At 44.2% G+C, this 22,889-nt stretch overlaps 1 protein-coding gene across 1 annotated transcript in view; it reads right to left on the minus strand.

Annotated features, from left to right (window-relative positions):
- Nucleotides 1-22,889, minus strand: part of NAXE (NAD(P)HX epimerase) — a 312,071-nt gene that overhangs the window by 166,926 nt on the left and 122,256 nt on the right. The window contains exon 2 of the mRNA XM_069607143.1: nt 15,467-15,575. Coding sequence (XP_069463244.1) covers nt 15,467-15,575 — 109 coding nt within the window. The remainder of the gene's footprint in view (nt 1-15,466; nt 15,576-22,889) is intronic.

A 22,889-nucleotide genomic window follows, 5' to 3' on the forward strand; every position in this document is an offset into this window, starting at 1 on the left:
CAGGGGAGTGGATGGATCCTTGCAGGAATCTGTTTGAAGGATACAGCTGGTGATCTGGAGGAATCAATACATACAAACTGATGGCGGTTAGAAAAGTACAATTTGAACCAGCTGAGGACGATCTGGCTCATCCCCCTTCCATCGATGTAGATTGTTGGTGAGTGTCTGGTGGTCAACTGTGTCAAATGCTACCGAGCGGTCAAGGTGAGTAAAAGTCAATGCATTTGATGAGTTGTTAATAAGAGTGAATCAACCCACGCAACGTTTGCACTGTATCTATATTGGTTGACTCCTGGTCTACGTGGAATTAGAGAATCCTGGTGTGGGGTATAGGTATACGTACAGCTTGTTAGCTGGCTGAGGGTTAGTTGCCCTTATTTGAGGTTGTTCAAAAGGCAGTTCTATTTGGTATGATATTTGGCACTTTAAATTAGTACTGTTAGCACTTCACACTTGACACGTTCATTGATGCACTTGACATTTTAGTAGGCTACGTTGTAGGCTGAGAGGGCCTCCAGCGTGTGCAACAGAAGTGTGTATTTTGTTTTAAATGTTTGTATATTTGATTTGAATTTCTGTGTATGTTAATGTTTTGAGTAGATATAGGTATTTGATTTTTTAGGTTAGGAGATCTTGTTTACATGTGCCAAGCATTATACAATGTAGAAATTGAACTACATAACTAATGAACATTTGAATTGTCAGAAGTATAATTTTGTAAACAAACACATATTTAAAAGGAGTGTACAATACAGTTATTTAACCGTATAATTAAATGAATTTCTGAACAATACATTGGTGTGTATAAGATGCAGGTAAAAGTTGTTCATTAGAGAGTGAAGCAACCCACATAGTGTTTGCAGTGTGTGTATGTGTTGGTTTGACCCGTGGTCTACATGGATATACAGGGAACACTGGTGTAGGGTATAGGTATAGGGAGGTCCAGGAAAACTAGGGGGTAAGGATGGCCATCATCGAGGACTAAAAGGGCATAGTCGATCACTTTGATGGCAGACGTTTCTCTGCTGCATCTGAGTCTGAAGCCAGTTTGGTAGGTCTGAAGGAAGTTGTCAGTTTCGGTGTGTTGGAGAGGTTGCATGGCTACTGCTTTCTTAAGGATCTTACTTAGGAAGGGGAGATGGGGGTGTCAATTGCTGAGGCTGTCAGGGTTCAGTGTTGGTTTCTTGAGATTCGGGAGGATTTATCAATTCTTGAGGGGACGGTGCCTTGAGCTAGGGAGCTGTTGACGATTGTCAGGTAAGGAAGGAGTGTTTCAGTAGGAAGGGTCTTGAGTACAGAGGCAGGGAGGATGTTTTTCATGTACGATGTGGGCTAGAGGGATGCTACTGGGAGGTTGTTAGTTCTTCCATAGTGAGTACCTTAAAGGTTGTCCTGGTAGTTGTGGTTTTAAGAGATGGATGTGTAGTGTGCTGCCAGTTTTAGCATTGTTGTCTGTCTTGGCGGATCATACTGATCTTGATGAAGAAAGTTCATGATGGTGGATTTTTCAATGTGTGCGGTACGGGTGGGTTGGGCATAGGGTTGGTGCAGTGCTTGATAGCTTTGAAGAGGGCTGTGCTTTCATTATTGGCCTTTGCTATTGGGCGTCTATAGTACCTGTCCATGGCAGTGGTATTCAGTCGTCTGAATTTATCACAGATGTCCTTGAGCAGGGCGAGGTCGGATGCGCTACAGGATTTTCGCCAAATCTTACTTGCTTTCTGATGGTTTGTTTGTTGAAGTTGAGTTCTTGAGTGTACCATGGTGCAGAAAGTTTAGGCTTGCGGGTGTGTTATTTCACTGGGACAAGATGGTTGATATTTGTTGTGAGGGTGGTGTTGAGTTCTTGGAGAAGCGAGTCACAAACCTGGTTCCTCAGAGGTAGATCAGCCCATGTGTAGTAGAGTTTGGCTAGGTCTTCTGTAAGAGCCTCCACTGGGAAGTTTTGGAATAATCTGAATGCTTGTTTGCTGAGTTTCCAATGGGTTTGCTTGACTGGTGTGGTGTGATTAATCATCAGTTTCGACTTGACCACCACAACACTACTCAATAAGACTGAAATCCTTCATCACCTCTGGAACATCAATTCTGGAGGGCAAAGTAAGCAGGAACTGTCAGGAACAGAATTACACTAATTTGATTTGTACTGTTAAGAGTCAAGCTATTTTTTACAAACATTGTGATCATTCTGGAATGGTTCATTTTGAAGTTAAAGCATACCCCTTTTCCATTTTACCACTGTACAGCCATTGCAGCTGAGCTGAAATCTGTTTGACCATACATTTATGAAGCCTGGATGACATTTAAGCCTGAATGGAATCTAGCTGGCTTTATCTTAGCCAGGGAGAGATGGAGGAGGACATGATAATACCAAGAAGGAATCCTAACTCACAATCCATCTTCCCCTTATTTGCAAAACGTGTAAAGTTGTCATCTCAGGTTAAATGCTTGACATTAAATTGGAAAAAGGCCCAAGCCATTCACAAATGATGCTATTTTAATATCAGGAGGCTATGTGGGATGTGTCCCTTCATGCAACAGGATGTGTGTGCAAATGTAGTAGGAACCTTATAGAATAGTCACTTGTATTAGTTTAATGCACTCCTGAGGGGTATTTCAATACAACTTATTAGCAGAATTCAGAGTAGAGAATTCAACTTAAAATGATGTGCATTGTCTTCAATTGCATCCATCGGGCTGCAGCCGCCTACCTTTAGAATGAACTAAAAACAAGACACTCTCAGGTCAATTATTTTGAGTGAAGGAATCAAATGTATATTAACTGCATGCTATGTCACAATAATACAAATAAATGAAGTAAAAAAGAATAAGGTCTGAATACACAGCAATAAAAGGTTTATAATATGAAATTATAAAATTATCATCAAAAGGTTTTGGCCATTTTGTGACAAACACAATTCATAATGATATATTTCAACAATTCATATATCAGCAACGATGTGAAAATAAAGAACTACCGTCACCACCTATAAAATAAATGAACAATTAATGAAGTATTCAACGATTCATTATTTGCCTATACCAATTAAAGACTAGATGATTGTTCAGAAGCTTTGAAAGGATAAACTAGTTTTGGCGTTTGGCAAAAGATTTGGCCACCTTCATCAGGAACAAAACAGAAGCACATGTCTGTAAAGTAACATACAGGAAATATAATGACAAAGGGAGTCATGAATAACCACTGAAAATACACAAATAAGTACTCAAAATAAAACATACCCAAATAAACTGAAGCAGAAATTAAGCCATTAGTGACCATTGAAATATTACAATTAAAGGCCTTAAGAAATGGACATCTGGAAAGACACTTCTTGACTACCATTAATTTTGTGCTTACACAGACGGGGGTGAATGGGGCGAGATAGTGGAAACACTAGAGAATTTTGGCCTACCCAAATTGAGTGCTGAAGAGAGAGAGAACCTAGACAACCCAATCACATTGGAGGAACTAGAAGCAGTGATTGAGGAATAACCCACTTGCAAGGCCCCGGGAGCGGACGGTCTCCCCAGCGAGTTCTATAAAACTTAAGACGGAAGTGCTTCCCTCGCTACTGGCAATGTTAAATGAAGCTTTCGAAAAAGGAATATTGCCAGAATCCCTGAGAGAGGCGATCATCATTCCGATTCTTAAACCTAATAAGCCGAGCATGGACCGCGTGTCGTATAGACCGCTATCCATGCTGAACCAGGACAGCAAGATACCCACGGCTGTGTTGGCGGGTATATTGAGACAGGTCATAAGCAAACTTATACATCCTGATCAGAACGGATATGTTCCGCACAGAAGCATATCCGACAACCTTAGGAGGCTCCACCGGGTCAGAGCAAACAGAAGGAGATGCGCAGGAAGTCGCTATTGTCTCATTAGATGCGGTGAAGGCCTTCAATTCTGTTAAATGGCCTTGGTTGATAGCAGTCTTAAAGGAATATGGAATAGGGCCCGGGTATCTGAAGTGGGTGAAACTATTATATAGCTCACCAGTAGCCAGAGCCAAGACGGGAGCGATTATTTCAGAGAGGTGGCAACTCAGCAGGGGCACCAGACAGGGATGCCCTTGGTCCCCGATGCTGTACATTCTCGCACTGGAACCCCTAGCGATATACCTGAGGCAACAGTACGATGAGGTGGGGATTTTCACGAAAGGAGGTCCACATTTAATATCATTGTATGCCGATGATATATTGTTATACTTGAGGTACCCGGAGGAAAACTTACAATACATTTTAGAAGTACTCGAGCGATTTGCGTTGCTCTCTGGCATCGCAGTTATCCTAAGAAGTTGTGTATATTCCCCCTGGGGAGATATAGGGGGATTCTGCGAGAACACTTACCTTTGCTACAAATACCCTGGGAGACCACAACTTTTAGATACCTAGGGATTGATATCTATCACGTGGTAGAGGATGAACACAAACATAATAAGAGAAGGCAGTGGCAAACATTGAGAATAGCATGAGATTCTGGGTTAAGTTCCCTTTGACCATGGTAGGAAGGGTGGCGCTGTTGAAGATGGTTGTATTGCCGAGGCGGATACATTTTTTTGGAAATATACCATACATGATAAGCAAGCGATTCTTTGTTAAACTTCAGAGCATATGCAGAGGCTTCATTTGGCATAATACCAAGAATAGAATAGCCCTGTGGAAACTACAGAACACATATGATAAAGGGGGCATAAAACTTCCCAACTTTGAGATCTATCACTTGGCCAGCCAACTACAATATGTGGCTAGGTGGCTAACAGAAAACTCAACATCAGAGTCCAGACTGCTGAAGTCTGAATGTACTCCATTTTTCTTGAAAGAATGAATATGGCTGCCTAAATCAGAGCTAAAAGGGCATCCAGGGATGCTGGAACTGGGGTGGAAGATTTGGCAGAAGGCTTGCCAGGCCATGGAGAACCCGACTCTGTGTTCTCCGCAAGTGCCGCTAGAGGGGATGAGCAACTGAGGAAGGCGATTCGTAAGCATTGAGAACCGGTGGGTATCACAACAATGGGAGATATATGGCAAGATGGGAAGATAATGGAATTTAATGCACTGGTAGAGGAAACAGGTCTACACCTAAAGCAGTATATCACATACACCAGATTGGTGCGGCGGGCGAGAGAAACATGATCTGAAATAGTGCTGGAAGACCAACCTGATACGGCCATAGAAACAATTTATGATATCCCAGAGGGGGGGCATGAGGTTTCCCGAATCTACAACTGTTGATGTCCAGGGTGGGGAAGGAAGTGACCCAGCTAAAACGGGACTGGGAAGAGGAAGTAAGGGGAACTCATGAATGATGGGCTGTGGGAGAGGGCTCAGAGGTACCATAAAAAAAGTGTCCAGGAACGCAAGGCTGCAACAAATCCAGCTATAGGTAACCCACAGAGCGTACATGACCCCCCCCGAGAGGATTGCTCAATTCAAGAGCGCAGAAATACAAACATGTCCCAAATGTGGGGAAGTGAATGCAGGATTGATGCATATGTTCTGGGCATGCCCTGAAATTAGAAGATTCTGGGAAGAAGTAGCCCACCGATTGATGGGGAAAGGGCTCATGCTAGACGTGGAATCTGTGTGGGCAGGTATGGTGGGGGGTTTCCCTAGACCACGCAAACTAAAACACGTGAGCAAACTTAAGGACCTGGCTTATATACTTGCCGAGCGCAGAATTGCCATGGGTTGGAAGGCATGTAACAGACCAAAGGTAGAGGTTTGGTGGAATCATCTCAAGAAATGGGCTGAAGCGGAAACAGCGGTATGGAATGAAGCGGCCAACAGGGGAGGGGAGGAAGAAGCAGATACGCTGATGGCCTGGAGGCACTTAGTGGCCACACTGCCTGGGTCCACCCAGGTATGCCCAAGTGAACATGATACCGCTGGGAATACGGAGGAGGAAGTATCCCTAGAGGATATAACGGCGGTATGTGAAGTGGAGTAGGCTCAAGTTAGGGGGGAGGGTAACAGGTAAGCACCGGTTATGTTTCAATATGGTATAGGATGCTTAAAGATGTAGGACATGCACTGCTAGGTTTGTTTTTTGTTGTTGTTGATTGGATGTTGTAAAAGTAAATAAAAATTGTTTTAAACAAAAAAAAGCAACAAATATGTGCTTCTGTTCCTAAATGTTGAAATGATGATAACTTGTAGCCGTTGTAAGGCATATTAGTGAACTGTTTCTTTTTATATTTGATTTTCAGTTGTTTTGGAAACATGTAAGCCGTATCTCAGGCTATTTAGTTTTCCTACTGAAGAACTATCAGCAAAATTAATGACAAACACCTGTCAAGGAATCTAATTTATGTTGCGCCATTAGCAAGGAAAAAACTATATCTTTAATTTTGATGAACACAATTTTAAATAAAAAGCCTCATTAAATCAAGCCAGAGTTTGAGAGATTTCTTTCTCCTCAATTACCACAAAAAAACGTAACCTATTTACTACTCAAAACCAAGGGACAACAAGGGATGGGCGCAGTCTAACAGCATTGTGTTTTTTTCTTGAACCTTATTCACAAATAATAAATCAAGATGCAATAGTCATGGTCTCCCTTCCCCACGTTTTGAGCACGGGACAAGGCGAGACTCCGGAGCACAGCACGCGCTTGAGCTTTCCCAGCACAAGCCAACAGTTCCACTCTCAGCTATCAGAGCCTTCGGTGGTTAAGTCTCTATTCTACAAAAAGTCTCTTGCCTCCGAGGACCTGATGTATTCCAAAAATAATAAACAGAAGTTCCTTTCTACTTGCACGTTGGGTGATGCCTTTTCATCCTTTGATCCCCCTCTTCTGGGCTCAGAACCTTCTCGAATATTAGCCTCCCTCGGTCTGGTTCACTACGGCTTTCAACACAATCTCATCTGTAACATTCACAAATCTTAATGTCTTTTCAAACAGTTCACTGTGGACATCCCTCTGCCGGGTTCACTCTTGTCAACACACTATTTATTGGGACTTCTAGCTTTGCCCCCTTTCTTCGGCATCCCTCTGTCGGGTACACACTTGCCAAATTAAACAATTTCTTGAACAGTTCTTACGATACAGGATACACTTCCCTTAGCTTCACAATCATCTGCCGGTCAAAGGCTTTCGATTGTACAGAGGATTTTACTAGACCTCTGTATGACCACTTTGAATCCTTTCTCTCGTTTCCCAAGGCCTTCTGGTAACGGCAGTTTCAACAATAGAATAGTCGCCCAGAGTTTTCCCCCGAGTGAGCACCCATGTAGTGCCCGTCTCCTCTGTAGCTGGTTTTCCCCTCTCGTATTAACAGTTCATTGTACTTATTTCAATTAGCTACTTTTGTTCAACACAGTTCAGTTTCTTATCGGCTCAACCCTCGACTAACTGGTTGTGATGAACCGCTTGGCTTTGCTTGTCTCTGGAGTCAAGGTCGGTACCACAGTGGTAAGCGTCGCTCCCAGGCATGGTTATCAGCAGAGGAGGGTCCAGTGTACCATTGACACCTTCTGCAACACACACTGGATACTGTTTGCGGTCTTACGATTCCTTCCGCAGTGGTGTCAGAAGCCTTGGTCGGAAAGGGCAAGGTTGCTTCTCTCATTGTTACCCTTGCGATTTGTGCCGTCTTTCTCCTCCTCTTGAACTGCTGTGCTGAGTTAGCTCTCTTGTGCGGTCTGCCTTGTTTGCATTGTGCTCTCATGCTCCACCTTTTATCCCTGCGGGGAAAGGAAAGGGCCTTCAGGTGTGTGTGATTCTGGTCAATTGCTTGACTTTGCCTGACCCTTGTGATGGGACATGTCAGGTAAATGGCTCTAGTGTTTGTCGTCTTTTATGGTGCGCAAAAGTGTTTGTGTCGGAAGGGGCAGGGGGGGAGTAGAATGTTTGAGTATCCTACGGGTTACGATGGGGAAAAGGTGTTATAAGAAGGGGGATACCGCACATCACCCGTTGGTATCCCCCTTCCACTTCACGAGGACCCCCCCATCCAGGTGATCCTGCCTCACTGGTCCACTCCCAGGAACTAGATCCAATAGCGATGGCCGTGTCCTTGCCACCTGGATGACAGATCCCAGGGGACTAGTCAGGGAGACACCTTCAGGTTTCCCACACAACTCTTTCAAAGTTTGTAAAGAAAATTCCTGGGTCCTTCCAGGTTGATACTTTTGAAGGATCGAGATCGGACCACTTGATGTCCTCGGGTAGCCGTTATGACATCAGTCATTTGTTTAAAGGCTTCCAGAGTCTTTTCATGGGTCACGCTCTGGATTTGGATCGCCTGTTGAAACGCCCGACGATCTGCTTGGGCCTGATGGCTCCACTGTTCCCTGCAAGGAGCGCGGCCGTGCACCTTTGATTCCGAAGCTGCGCATATTCGTTCAATCACTACTTAAACGAATTGTGCCTGCACTGCCCTCCCTTCATTGGTATTTTGTGTTCAGCCAATCAGGAGCTGTGCACACCATGCTTTTAATACAATTGGTTGCAGCATCACTTGGCTGCATGTGCTATACTGTTACAGCAAATCAAATACGGGTCCCTTCCACCACCAGCCCTCATGCGTAAGGCGTGGCACCTTGGAGCGCTCCATTGTGGTGTGAATGCAGATCGCTTGTGCCCCAGGCTGTTGTTTTCAGGCCCATATAGATTGTAAGTGGTGCAAACTTGTCGGGGAATACATTTTCGTGTGTGTACTTGTTGAAGCCCAGCAGCCGGACCCTCTCTTCACACTGGAATCAAAGAGTAAAAAGGTATGTACCGAGCGCTTTACTGCAGTGGTCTAATAAGTATGGGAGCAGTTGGTTTGGGCAATGGGAGTGGCGCTCCTTTACTTTTAAAAACATTTTGCTCACCATTCCTATACTTTTATATAAAAAATAAACCATTCCGGAATGGATTCCTTTCAATATAAAAGTGTAGGAAGGAAAATGGCTGAGCGTGCCACTCTTCAGTACACTGATGAGCAGTGGCATTGCCTGCACATTTAGCAGAGGATCCGGCTGTGGATACGTTTGCTATGTGCCCTCAGTGCGCATATGCGGGCCCCACCCAATTTTGCTTTCTTTGAACAAGCTTCGATGGAGCCGTCCCCCACCGGGTGACAACATGTGAAGCGCTCAACAGACAGACAACTGCCAGGCAAGTTCCCCTCAGGTATTAAGCTTTTCTGTGCCAACTGGCGGAGATTAGCTGAAATCGGGCCCATCGCTTCCTTTTCCCATTTCCGGGCCCTTTCTGGCAAAAGGCGCTTGATACGGTGCCTTGAAGGTTTCCAGGTCACTTTCTGTCCCAAACCGATTACTGAAGTGCATATGGGCCAAAGTTCAAACGAGAAGCAATACGGAAAGATCCATGCTAAACTTATTGTCTGCACTACTCACCTATATTAATTGAATTGTTCCTTACAGCACGGGCTGCCCCCGTTTACTGAGCTCACTGGTCCAAGATCAGATCAGTAACATACATAAGCTGCCATCCAGCCACTATTCTGAAACAATGAAATGTCTACCTTTGTCAAGAGTGGCCTTCAGTACCACTTAAGCGATCCATATTGTGAACACACCGCTTAATATGCAGCCCCATGACAGCATACTTTTGCTCCTATTTCTTTGCCTCTCTTCAGTGCTTGTACAACGCAGTGACACCTATATCTGGGTACATATAGCGCTATGAAACATGGAATTTAATACATAGCCTGCTCTGTTAACATACGTGGATGTTGGTGCCAGTTCTATGTATTTTGATTTGTTGTGGGCTCATTTGAGCTCTGCTGCAGATTTTCCATCAAGAAAGAGATGTCACTCACTACCGACTCTGACCGAGTCCATATGTCCAGCGCGGCTCAGCCAGGGCAGGCTGAGTGACTCTGGATTAACTCTGAGAACTAGAGGATGAAAACAGGTTTCAGGTGCTATCAGGGCTGTGTGTCCCCTGAGGAGGGAAGTACCGAAAACAGGATTTCACTTGAGGTGCCCAATACATTTCGAAATCTGCTGGTGTACCGCAAATAAACAGTGCCTTTATTTTAAGGAGTGCACACCAGATAGGCAGTGAGAATCTGGAGAGAGCGCAAGTGCACGAGAGCTACCCTGTGCAGCCAGCAGCTGGCAGACCTTTCTTGCCTAAGAGCAGGCCTTTGGGTATCCTGGAGCAGTCCTGTGGAGTCATGGCGAGTAGGTCTGTAGTGCAGTTCAAGAGATATTTAAATGTACAAGGTCAGTCTGCGATCGTTTGCAGATGTAGTGCAGTGCTTCCTCTGCAAGGTTAACAGGCCCGAGAGTGGGCGAGTGTTGAGTGGTAGCCACCATTTTCTGTGCCTACTATTCCTTTGGGAAGATGCTACTGCATCCGTCAAGCGGTTAACTGACATTAGAATGCCCTCCTGGTGCTGAGAAGGTGGATTTGTTAGTTTCGAGAGGACTGCGGTCCGGCATTCTAACACATTGTCCTGCAGTAGAATGGATAACCTAGGCAATTGAATTAGCAGAGAAGACTGGGCAGTGGGCACGTTTAACATTAGCAATATGTATAATTAGTATGTGCCGGGTTGGAAGAGGTCGAGTTTACCTATATTCAAATTATGATGGTTGAATGCCGGATGAGTCACAAAGAAGCCTAATTCTGCTAGTTAAGTGGCGCTGTGCGTAAAAGTAACCTGGGGATATCATGTGATGGGAGGTTCCCACATTGTGAGCCTGATGCCTCCCCAGTGCCACACCAAAGCCGAGGAGTTGCAGTTAGTGGTGGTGGCATGGCATCTATGCTGATGGTGCCGGGGGCAGTTGGGAGGCAGGTTTGCTGCGTATGTGCGAAGGTCATTGTCATGCAACCCATAGCCCCATTTAAGCAGGTGTTTTATTGACGCTTAGTGTATCCCTGTCCCAGAGATGCACACCTCCAATCCATCCCACACCTAATTGTGCCAACCAACCTCATCATCATCATCTTATTCTATTGCCTGCTAGCGAAAACAACTGAACAACCCTACTCATCTTCCAAAGCCAGTGCCTCAGGTAACTTCGGGATGCAGTGCGCTCTGTACATGTCCAGTGTCACATAATCCATATAATACAGCTGAGTCCCACAATGCGTTCACATTCACAGCGCCTCGAGGCCATACCAATGGCAGCAGACGCTATACAAATGCCAAATACAATTTGCTGAAAGCTACAGCTGTATTTGAGTAACACAGAGATGCCCAGCCGAACCCATCCATTGATATAAACCTGTAAGAATATACATATGCATTTTTCTCATGCATTTCTACATGTAAAGCAGTTACGCAAAGAAACAATTGTTTTAAAATCAAATATTTTCCGATTTGTATACACTGTAAATGCCCTTTTACCAAATGTGCACCCGAGTTGCTTGTGTTTTAGGATATATGCTCATGTGCTTGTATGATGAATAGAGGTCCTATTGAATGCATTTTTAATGCATTTCCCTATTTAAGGAACTTGCTCATATATGCCAGACAGGTGCTCGCACACACAGGGAGGCATATCTGCTGCAGGAAAGATGTTCACAATGTGTACGTAGTTATTTTAACAAATCAGCAGGGCTGCACTAGCAGGGTCACGTACTGCAGGAGATATGACAGCTATATTTGTGTAGTGGTACAAACACATTTTAAGGGCCACTATGAGGAACGCGTCAAGTGGAGACTCCAAAAGTGCACAGTTCACAAAAGGTTCAAGGGGACGCTTATGAGACATCTGTAACCTCACAACGCTGTTTCTTTTCCATTATAGTGAAAGACATTATCTCTTGTCCATTTTCGACAAGCATATTTCAGCAGCATGTCCAGCTCTGATGTCCCCCTTGTTATGCCATTTTACCAAAATGTGTGCAGAGTCCCTGACCTATTTTTCCCACTGAGTCCCCATGCAGTTTTATATGACATTCCTGCCAGTACAGTACACCCAAACAGGGTCCCCCTTTTAAAAACAGGAAATGTACATCGGAGTATCTGTGGAATTGGTACTTTTTTCATTTTTTACATACAACACCTCACATATGCCTGCCAGCCTGGCAATGCATCGTATTTATCATCACCCCACACCCTACTGGTAACCACCACTGTCCTATTGTGCAGTGTGTGTTCTTCTGAAGCAGTTCAGGCTTGGTTTATCAAACCCACTGAGTGAGCAGGCCTGTTTTACCAGCCAAGGTTTTTGGTCATTTCCCAATGCCAATAATATTTCAATTTCAGAAACGTTTCCATCTATTTTCAAATATTGCACACAATGCCTGTTTTCCATCACGTAAGATAGATGTTTTTTGTTGCTACCCAATAACCGCCTGCATTCTAGAAAGAGGGACTAACAGAAACTAGTTCAGGTCACTTACTTTGACTGGATATATGCTCATTTTTGTAGTGGAATTGACAATCTGACATTACATGATTTAGTGGCATTTATTTAACCGTGCATACCCCCTCTCTTTAGTCATCTACGTCAAAAATAATGTTAATATATTCCTCATTTCGTTCAACCAATAGAAAGCATTTCCTTTATATTCCATAGGTTTAGTGAACTGGGAATGCAGGAGCTACTGCTGATATTAATTTGTGAGGCAGAATCTGTGTTCCACCAGAAGAACCAGACTCCCTTCTTATACCAATCATCATAAAACAAAAGATCTTGCTAATGTTTTGAGATTTAAAAAGACACAATTTCAGATAGGTTAAAGTTTTAGGAGGAGAATAGAGCACTCAAAAGTCCCCTGAAGTAGAGCTTGTGCCGCAAATTTGCATTCCTCGCTTGCACAGTGGATCACTAAACACTTGCTCACTGGCGGGCCACTGCATCACTCAGTTGCGCACATGACTGAAAAAACAGCCCGCACACAATTATTGTTTGGAGCACACAGCCAAAATAAATTAGAGGTAACATTTCTCTGGAAGCTGGAGCCATTGTTGCAGCTGCTGCTGGCCTTACGCCAGGGCCTTGATGAGCGCTTCCACAGCATGCTCAAATCCGACTCCTGACACCACTTGTGGGAATGAGGGATTGAGACACTGTTGAAGTGAAATAAAAGTCATTTTATTAAGGAAAACAACAGAGCTTGCCAGTTCAGCTCCAATCAAAATACCATAATAGTTCCTTCTTTTTCCTGAAGGAAGATAGTTCCCCTCAAGAGTATAAGGTTGTACACTCCTTCTTCCACTGGGTTCAGGATAGACCTTAATAGGCCCAACATAATCTCAGTTCCTCCTCCTCCTCTTCGTGCATGTCCTGCAAGAAGCAGAACGAGAATGAAACAAAGTATCAGTTCTGGCAGGCTTTGTAGTGCTGTTGTTTTTCCCTTATCCAAGCATGGCTGTTATTGCTCGTATATGTGCACACAGTGGTTCTAGCCCCACCCCCCTGGATGTTATTCCCTCATCCACGGCCGCCACAGCCTGTTCTTGCCTTCATCCATCTCCATTGGGAAAAATTTCTCCCGCTTTCCTGCTCGCTGCAAAATGGCATTCGCCATCCCGACTTCTGTTAAGAAGGTGTGGAATCAGATAGGTTTGGGGTTCCCAGTGCATTATTGATGCCTGCCAGTGTTTTGCCGTGTCAAACTAGCACCCAACAACTCAACCCCATTCCACGTTGCCCAATGTTGAGAGCCGACGGACCTCTGAAACCATCTCCTCAGGCGACTCCCAGCTGGATGCCCGCTTCTCATGAAGGTTCCCTGGGCTTTCTTCACACTTTGTCTGCCTTTTTCGTTTCGTCTGGCAGTGTCAGGCTTTTGTTGTATACGGGTCACAGTGTTCAGGTTGTCGCAGTTGGGTCACTCTTCTACAGCTGCTTTTCAGTGGACGACAGAGTGCCCTGGCTCAGAAGAGGTTTTTGGAGACTGCTGGGATCTGCCCGGTTAGCTTCAGCCCACGTAAAGCAATACTTACGAGAAAGCTTAGTAGAGTCCCTGTACCTCATTTGCTCTTGATTTATTACATTAAATTGTCATGTGCTTCTGTGTGTACTGTTCATTAAATGTCTGCATATACTGGCTTACAGAAGTGCTGGTGAAACTGAATTGTTTCTGTGCTGGAATACTCTTCTCCCGTGCGAAGGACTTCAATGCCTGCCTAATGGCTCTCGAATAGCACGTACTCTACTTCGGGTGAACAAGCCACTCGAGCAACAAACATACAGACACCACAACGCTGTCCGCACCAACTGAACTGCAGTTACAGAGCCTTGTTACCCGCGAACTTTAGAATATTAGTAGCCTTCATAACTTCCAGTCTGCCCAATTCTGGCCTACACCAACATTACCTCAGAAGACATAGGAAACATGAATCTACCACAAGTTGAAGTCTTAAGGACATCCCTGGGGACTGCAACACTATGAATCTGGGCAGCACCTAGGCATTATCTACCGATACTTAAGAGACGGTTTGGCCTGGTACTCTTAACAAGTATTAAGAACAAGAGTTTGTGAACAGCTATCAATCTAGACTTATCCTCTATAAATATGATCAAGGACTCTACGCCGCTGTAACAGCCTGAACAAGTTCCACTCTATCAAGCTTCCATCCTGACTTAAACTGAGGACGTTCCAGTCTCAGCTTCCACACCCCCCTGAAGAAGTTCCTAAAAACATTCCTAAGGACTACAGGAACGAAACATGTGGGGCTAAAGTAGATACTAACACTAAGTACCTCTACAAGGACTAAAAACCTGCCAAGGTGTATTTTAGGTATTTGGTAACCAAAGCGCCAAGTGACGAGACATTTGAAAAAGACAGGTCTCATTTGTTGTATTTTGTGTGGCTTTTTTCTGCTTACTGTAACAAGTCAAAGGTTGCCTTCTAATATACCAAATTAAGCATCCGTTAATTTAGAACTTGAATATGCTTGTAAGTGAGTTATAGTTACTTTATGTATTTTGTACTCTATTAGCACTTTTTGGTGATTAGCACACAACACTTGATTCAACAGCACTTTATTCAACAGCACTGGTCACTTTATCTGTCAATTCATTGACCAACTTTTATGTGTATATTTTTAACTTTATATGCTTTTTATTAAAATTGTTTTTAACAGAATCAGCAATGAAGTTAGGTTGCATTTTCCATGAACTTCTAAGTACGATTGTTCTGAATCATGTTTTAGTGTGATAATTCGTGTTCAACCAGTTAATTGAGTGTCCAAACCTCGATTAGGTAGGGGAGCCTCTATGGTCTATTGTTTTCTAATAAGATATGTCAGGTTTGCTCCCTGTTTACCTACAGTATACCTGATTTCCCCCTAAGTATGTATAGTCTCGAATAGCACCACCATTAACTAGTCTTTCACTCTCAGCCACTCTGAACGTTACCTCTCCCCACTAAAAAGAAGATTAGTGTTATCCAAGTATATATATTTTGGTGCTAGTTACCCATTCAAGGCCCCAATGTACACCAAATCTGAAATTTTCTTATGGACCACTTTTATCAGCTCTACATAGTGTCCGTTTGAGATGCTTACTCATGGAAATAATTACACAATGCACAACATACCTTTGCAATGGCAGCAGCGCAGCTGAGACCTGCCAGCTCCATCAGTTGGTCCACACTGAACTTGTATTCATTGAAAAGTTCTTCGTCCACAGCCTGAGCTTCTTCCTGGCTGATAAAGACAACATTTTGACAATCACATCAATGTATCCCTTGCCACCATTGCACTCCATAACCTAGCTTGAAAACACCATATTCTCAGGAAGAGCAACATTAGGACTTTCATAGATTTGCTTAGTTTATTTTACCATCTATAGCTCCTTTAACAAAGTTCCATGCCTGTGGCTTGTGGTAGAGTTTGGATTGGTCACAAGGCTGGGGGCCGCAATGCACTGTGTGATGCTGGGCCCAGACGAAATGTGTGGCCTACACCCCTTTGTCCCAGGCCTAAGGAAGAGAATAGTCTCTAGGTCTCAGAATGTTCGTTAGTGTCCCATGTAAGAGAATACCTTCTTCTGCATCACATTCTCCCGAGCACTAGTCAATTACTCCTTACAACTCATCTGTGGGCAGGCTGTAATCTTTATGCAGGGCATAAAATAAGCAGTGTCATATAGCATATCGCTATGCAATTCTGTAGCTTTGCTAAATAAATTGACACTTGTCTAGAAAAAATAGCTATTTAAGTTGCCCTGTTCAATGACAGCACAGCTCTTCCAGCATTACTCTCTCTTGCCCTCAGGCCCCCACTTTCCCTCTGTTCACTGCAGTAATCAACTCCTCCACTCTTAAGTGCCAAAGGCCTCTGTGGGAGTGCTAGTCAAGACTTTTTTTTATATCTTCAAATAATGTCAAGCCAGGCGTAATCGGGATGACACTTTTATTAGGCCAACTATATCCTGTCTGGCAACGATTGGTATCTGTTAATTTTATATTTTTAAAAGACAGTCGTTCAATTCCATTACTTTCATAATACATAATTGCAGTATTTCTACTCTAAAACAATGCAGTGTCTCCATGCATTACAGTAACGTTTAGGTTAGTACATCTAAATCTCAGTGTAAACGAGATTTCATTTGATTGGGGAAGATTAATCATATAAACTAGTGAACACTCTTGAAAATGTAGATGATTACACAGCCAAATACCTTTGATGGCAAACCTAGTTCTGTGACCTACTGGTGGCATCCATTTGCAACTGATGCTCAACCCATTAGCTGAATCCATACTCCTGTACATTCTATCTTATCACCATGTTGCTTTGTAACAGCTACCCTGACGTGAGATGGCCACAAACACCTAGATGTCCAGTTATTCACATGCTACACCATCCACTCTGCTTAGTCTCTTACTTTCCTTCCTCTTACACAATCAATACACAACATTAACTAGATATGTACACAAAGTAGTGATCAATAGTTCCATCCCGTCTGTACAGCTACAGATCTGCTGCAGTACCATCCACTGTATTTAGCCTCCAGAGATCACTATGCTCTATGATAAGGATTGCATTGCATAACAGCACAAACATGAGAGGTGGCAAAACTGTTTTCAGAGCCTTTTTATTTTATCTATTTGTACCCATTCATGGAGCTAATCTTTTACAGACAATCATCCAGGGCACGCAAACTCTACTCACCCATTCACATTGTCGAGTAGATTTGATGAAGGTAGAGTACCATTTGCAGGGGACGTTTGAAACTTTTATTTAATATTTACTTTGTTTGCAGTAAATGTCAAATAAAGGTTTCACTGTGCATGGTTGGGCTCTGGGTGACAGCAGCATGCAAAGTGGATTTTTGGTGACTGCCACCATTTTACAGAAAGCACATTTACATTTTTGTTGTCATCTGTTGCCAAGGGTCGAGTGCATTTCTCTTGGGCGAGAAGGTAACCCAAGTCACTAGACCTGCTAGCCTAGTGGAATTTTAAAGAATTTGCAAGGACTGACTCTTTCACTTACTTCAGCGGTACGCAAAAATGCTGTATTGTTGCTTTCTTGAGTACAAACGCAGCCCCTGAAAGCCGCAGAGCCGCAGGATTTGAACCCGCAACCGTAGTGGACTCGACTGCCGAAGTTTGGCCCGCAGTGTGCCGAGAGTCTGTGAGTACTTGCAACCCTTACCGGTGGCCCCTGGCACATCCATACATTTTTACGCACAAGTGTCCCCTGAAGGCCACTCTTGTTTATCGAGGTAGCCTGTGCTACCAAGCTATTCCGAACTCTTGGATCCTGTTCTGCCCTCTTGGGAAGACGCTCCTCGAATAGTGGGAACTTATTCTTCATTGCCTCACCCGCTTTCCTGAGCTGCTACAGCCCCTGCAAGAGACACAGTTTTGGCCCAACCGCACAATCGCGTGCATCAAAACTGAAAGCACTTTTGAGCTCAAGGCTCCACTCATGGTAGGGACTGGACTGCCACGTAGGGCCTGATTCATGGAAGTGGTTTATAATGGCGCAATCCCATGAATCAGGACGTCAGTTATGGTTTGATAAGTTAAGAACTGCCTAAACATTATTTGCACTGTATACTCCCTTTCTTCACAGGTTGTGCACCCTTACTGTGCACTATTCCTTTAGGCCATTGTGTCAGGATTGCCGGGTCCTGAGCTGATAGTCCGGTAGAAGAACTATAAGCGTAGCTGTAGAGTTCTTCCTACCAATGTATCCCTTTGTATTTCTAATTAAACTACAAGGGAATCAATTAGCCGAAAGATGGAATCACTGCATCCGCTGTTGACAATGTAGAAGTCCCCTCTTGACTGGAGATTGCTGCGGTTTCGAGTAAGAATGGAGGTTGTTCCGGAGCAGGTAAGCTGAAGCAGAATGATCCAGAGCAGGTAAGCAGAAGCAGTATGATCTGGAGCAGGTAAGCAGAAGCAGGATGATCCAGAGCAGGTAAGCAGAAGCTGGCTGATTCAGAGCATGGCAAGTGTGTTGCTGATACAGCTCACAGTAAGCAAAACGAAGCACTGGAAGATTCTTGGGTGTGGCTTATATAGCCAGCCACACCCAGACACTAGAGAGCTCATGAATCATTATGCACTTCCTGTTTGGCAACAGGAAGTGGCAACCAGGAAGTTGCTACAAACACTAGAAAGGAATTAAAGGGCAGATTTGCTATGGGTTCTGTGTGTGCCGATGCCAGGCCTGCCAAGCCTCCACCCAGTTTGCCTCAACTACCTGCCTGATACCCATGACACCGTGGTCGGTAACAAGGGAGGCAAGAGACAACCAAGGGTTGGAACGGACAAAAGGGGGTCAAGGAACAAGAGCAAGAAATACCGGACAAACACTAGCTTTGATTCAAAAATCACCCAGAAGCGTTATAACGGGTTGCCGCGACCTCGCTTGACTCCTCCTCTGTGGGACGCAATAGCATTGCGCTTGTGGAGAGGACGCCACAGTAACAAGGCAGCGTGAGTCCCGAGGCAATGACGGCTGAAGCGAGGTACTGCACGTTGCGAAACACTCGGAGGGTTTCCAGGTCGCTTAAGAGTGAATGAGTGCTGGTGCTGATCCCACATTCGATCCTCAGGCCCGTAACCCTTCCAATCCACTAAATATAGCCGAACCCCCCTCCGGACCTTAGTATCCAGGATGCGGCTCACTTCATATTCGTCGGATCCTTGCACGTTGAGTGGAGAAGGGTGCAAGGGTAATCTTGTGGAAGGAAGACCAGGTTTCAGTAGGGAGACATGAAAGACCGGATGGATGTACCAATTATCCGGTAGGTCCAAACGAACCGCTACAGGGTTGATAACAGTCGTGACTCGATAAGGGCCAACAAAACGTGGTAGTGGAAACGACGGCCCGAAATACGTAAATTCCTAGTCGCCAACCAAACTCTGGAACCCACCTTATAAGCGGGTGAAGGAGCCCTATGGGCGTCTGCTTGTGCCTTTTGCTGTAGATGAGAGGACACCTTATCCCCTACCTTGGTCAGATCGCGTAAACACGCACTGGCAGCAGGGCTGGAGGCAGACGGAGTCTGTTGAATGGGAAGTGTGCGTGGATGCCGTCCATACATAGCGAAAAAGGGTGAGGTTCCTGTGGAAGTATGGACTGAGTTATTGTATGCAAACTCTGCCATGTCTAGCAAGGATAACCAGGACTCTTGAGGTTGTACAGTGAGGCACCTTAGATATTGTTCGAGTGTAGCGCTTAACCTCTCCATCTGACCATCCATCTGGGGATGGTAAGCGGAGAAAAACGGTGCTTGATGCCCAATGACGTGGTCGGAGCATGCCAAAAACGAGATGTGAATTGGGATCCACGATCCGAAACAACTATGTGGGGAAGACCAAAAGGCCTAAAAACATGATGCAAGAAAAGTATAGCCAGAGCAGGTGCCGTAGGAAGACCTTTGCAGGGAACAAAAAGGACTAACTTGGTAAAGTAGTCGACAACGACCCAAATACTATCATGACCATGGTCACAAGGTAACTCGACTATGAAGTCCATTGAGATCATAACCCAGGGTTCTTCTGGAATTGGCAATGGGTGTAATAAGCTGATGGGTTTCGCTGGGACGACCTTACACTGAGCGCAAATGGCACAGGAAGCTATGAATTCCAACACGTCTCTGGACATCTGAGGCCACCACGACCAATGCCGTAGTAACTCCAGGGTTTTCCAGCCACCCGGATGAGCTGAAAATTTGGTATCATGACACCAATGCATAGCAGTAGTGCGGGTTCCTGAGTCGGGGAGATAAACCATCCCGTTATGGTATGGAATGCCATAAAGCAGTGTTCGATTCATTTTGTGGATGGTTTGTGGATTATCCTTAGCCCATTTGATGAAGGCAGAACGTAAGGGAGTGTGTATTCCACAGGTACACACCACCTGAGTAGGAAGGAGAATGGTGTGTTTGTCTACAGGAGGCAGAGAGACATTATGTAGTCTAGAGAGAGCATCGGCTTTGGAGTGTCATGAGCCGGGTCTGTAAGTTACTTGGAAATGGAACATTGAGAAGAACTCATGCCAACGGGCATGTCTGGCTGTGGTACACTTCACCGACTGTAATGCCAATAGATTACGGTGGTCTGTAAAAACCTGAACCGGCAAAGCAGTCCCTAACAGGTGGTGATGCCATACGAGGAAAGCGTCCCGAATGGCCAAGAGCTCTTTTTCTGTAATAGTGTAGTTAGATTCATAGACTGAGTTCCTTGGAATGAAACGCCACTGGATGTAGTTCCCCGTTGTCCTTGCACTCCTGTTAAAGGATAGCACCTACCGTGATATCTGAGGCATCCGCCTCTACCACAAACGGTAATTCGGGGTTTGGATGCATCAAAACGGGAGCGGTGGTGAAAGAGGACTTGAGACAGTCAAAGGCCTTCTGGGCAGTGGGATTGCAACAAAACAGGTGTTTCGAACTGGTCAGAGACGTGAGAGGGGCAACAATGCTAGAAAAGGACTTAATGAAGCGCCGGTAGTAATTGGCAAAACCAAGGAATGATTGCAGTTGTTTAAGATTAGAGGGTATTGGCCACTCTAAGACTGCCTTGACCTTGGTGTCACTCATTTGTATGCACTTGTATGTGATGTTATGCCCCAAAAATGCGACAGACGTGACATGGAATACGCACTTCTCTAGTTTAGCGTATAAATGATTATCTCAAAGTCGTTGGAGAACAGTAGATACATTTTCGATGTGGGTTGGATAAGATGGAGAATAAATGAGAATGTCATCTAGATAGACCACCACGTAAGTATCCAAAAGGTCTCGAAACACATCATTGATGAAATGCTGAAAGGTGGCATGGGCATTACATAACCCGAACGACATGACGCAATACTCAAAGACCGTATTTTGTTTTAAATGCTGTCTTCCATTCATCCCCTGAACGTATCCTAACAAGATTGTAAGCGCCTCTCAAGTCCAGTTTCGTAAATATTTTGGAATTGCCTAACTGATCTAACAGAACAGATATCAGGGGTATGGGATATTGGTTCCGAACAGTGATGGCATTTAAGTCACGATAATAGATGCATGGACGAAGGTCCCCTTCTTTCTTTGGTACAAAGAACATGGGGGAAGCCGCAGGGGATCGAGACGAATGGATAAAACCTGTGCTAAGTGCCTTATCGATGTATATCTTCAAGATGGTGTCTTCTTTGGTTGTTAGAGAATACACCCTTCCATTCAGTATTTTGGCCAAAGGGACTAAGTCAATAGGGCAGTCATAGGGACGATGGAGTGGCAACACTCCGGCTCCTTTAGCATCGAAGACATCTCGATAAGCAGTGTATTCTTGGGGCAAGGGCAAAGCAACAAGAGCATCCACCGAGGGTGCGATGTTTATGAGAGCTCGACGGGGGTTCTCAACAAGGTGTTGTATTTGACAATGACTCCCACAGTATTTAGATGTGAAAGAAACATTCCCTGTGTTCCACTCGATAGTCGGGTTATGCCTTCTAAGCCAAGGTAGGCCCAGAATGAGTCGAAACTGGGGTGCTGTGATAACATCAAAGGTAATGGTTTCCGTATGACCGGTAACTGTAGTCATGGACAATGGTACTGTTTGTTCAGTAACCAACCCTGACAAGAGCGAGGTTCCATCCACAGCATTAACAACCTCCGGGTGGCGTTTAGCATTGAACGTTACACCATTCTAACGAGCGTAGGAGAGATCAATATAGCTCCCGGTAGCTCCTGAGTCTAGAATCGGTTCTCCGATCCAAGAGGGACTGTGAGAATGACCTTTAAGACATGAATAATACTCAGAGCCAATACGTAGGTTGTTTGGATTATAACGATAATCCAATTCTTTTATTAACTTAATATGTACTTTCTTTCTCTTTCTCTTTAGGTATTGAAAAGGATACAATTTCTCTTGAGGACTTCAAGCTTCAGGTAGATGGAGGTTTAGTCAACAGTTCAGGTAAGAGTCTATAAGTTTTTCTTTACAAAGTTTCAAACTTCAGTTAAAAGCATATAATTCTCCTTCTTCAGGGTTCCTTTTCTTATTTCTCTTGATTTTTTTCTTTTTCTTTATGATCCCCACTCTTGAATATATATATATATTTCTCTTTTCTATGATCTCCTCCTTTGAGTTGTTCTTATCTCTTTTCCTTTTCTTTGTCTTGGTTTTTAACTCTTTATCTTTCCTTTTCTCTCTCTTGCTCAGCTCTTTCGTTTGAATATGTGGCTTCTTGTTAAAGAGTACTGATGCAGCCTTTGACTGTAATGGGATTCAGCTTCCCCTTTGTATACAGCTGTTCTCAGATGGGAATGTTCTCTCCCCCTTTCATAACGAATCACTTCTCTTTAGTTTAGTTATGGAACATTTCAGTTCATCGCTTTTTCTTAAACATATGCTCTTCTAGTACACATTGGAGTGCCTGGGTGCTATTTCCCCATACTTGTATAAGCTTTAACTTTTTCCTTTTTTCTAACAGCTCCCAAACGTTGATTGCGCAACGGCGCGTATTTAAACTTTTATAATCCTTTCAACTTGGTTGATAGTAAAAAAAACA

This window comes from Ambystoma mexicanum, chromosome 1p, assembly GCF_040938575.1.
Source record: "Ambystoma mexicanum isolate Mex_15411 chromosome 1p, UKY_AmexF1_1, whole genome shotgun sequence".
In the NCBI taxonomy this organism is placed as follows: domain Eukaryota; kingdom Metazoa; phylum Chordata; class Amphibia; order Caudata; family Ambystomatidae; genus Ambystoma; species Ambystoma mexicanum.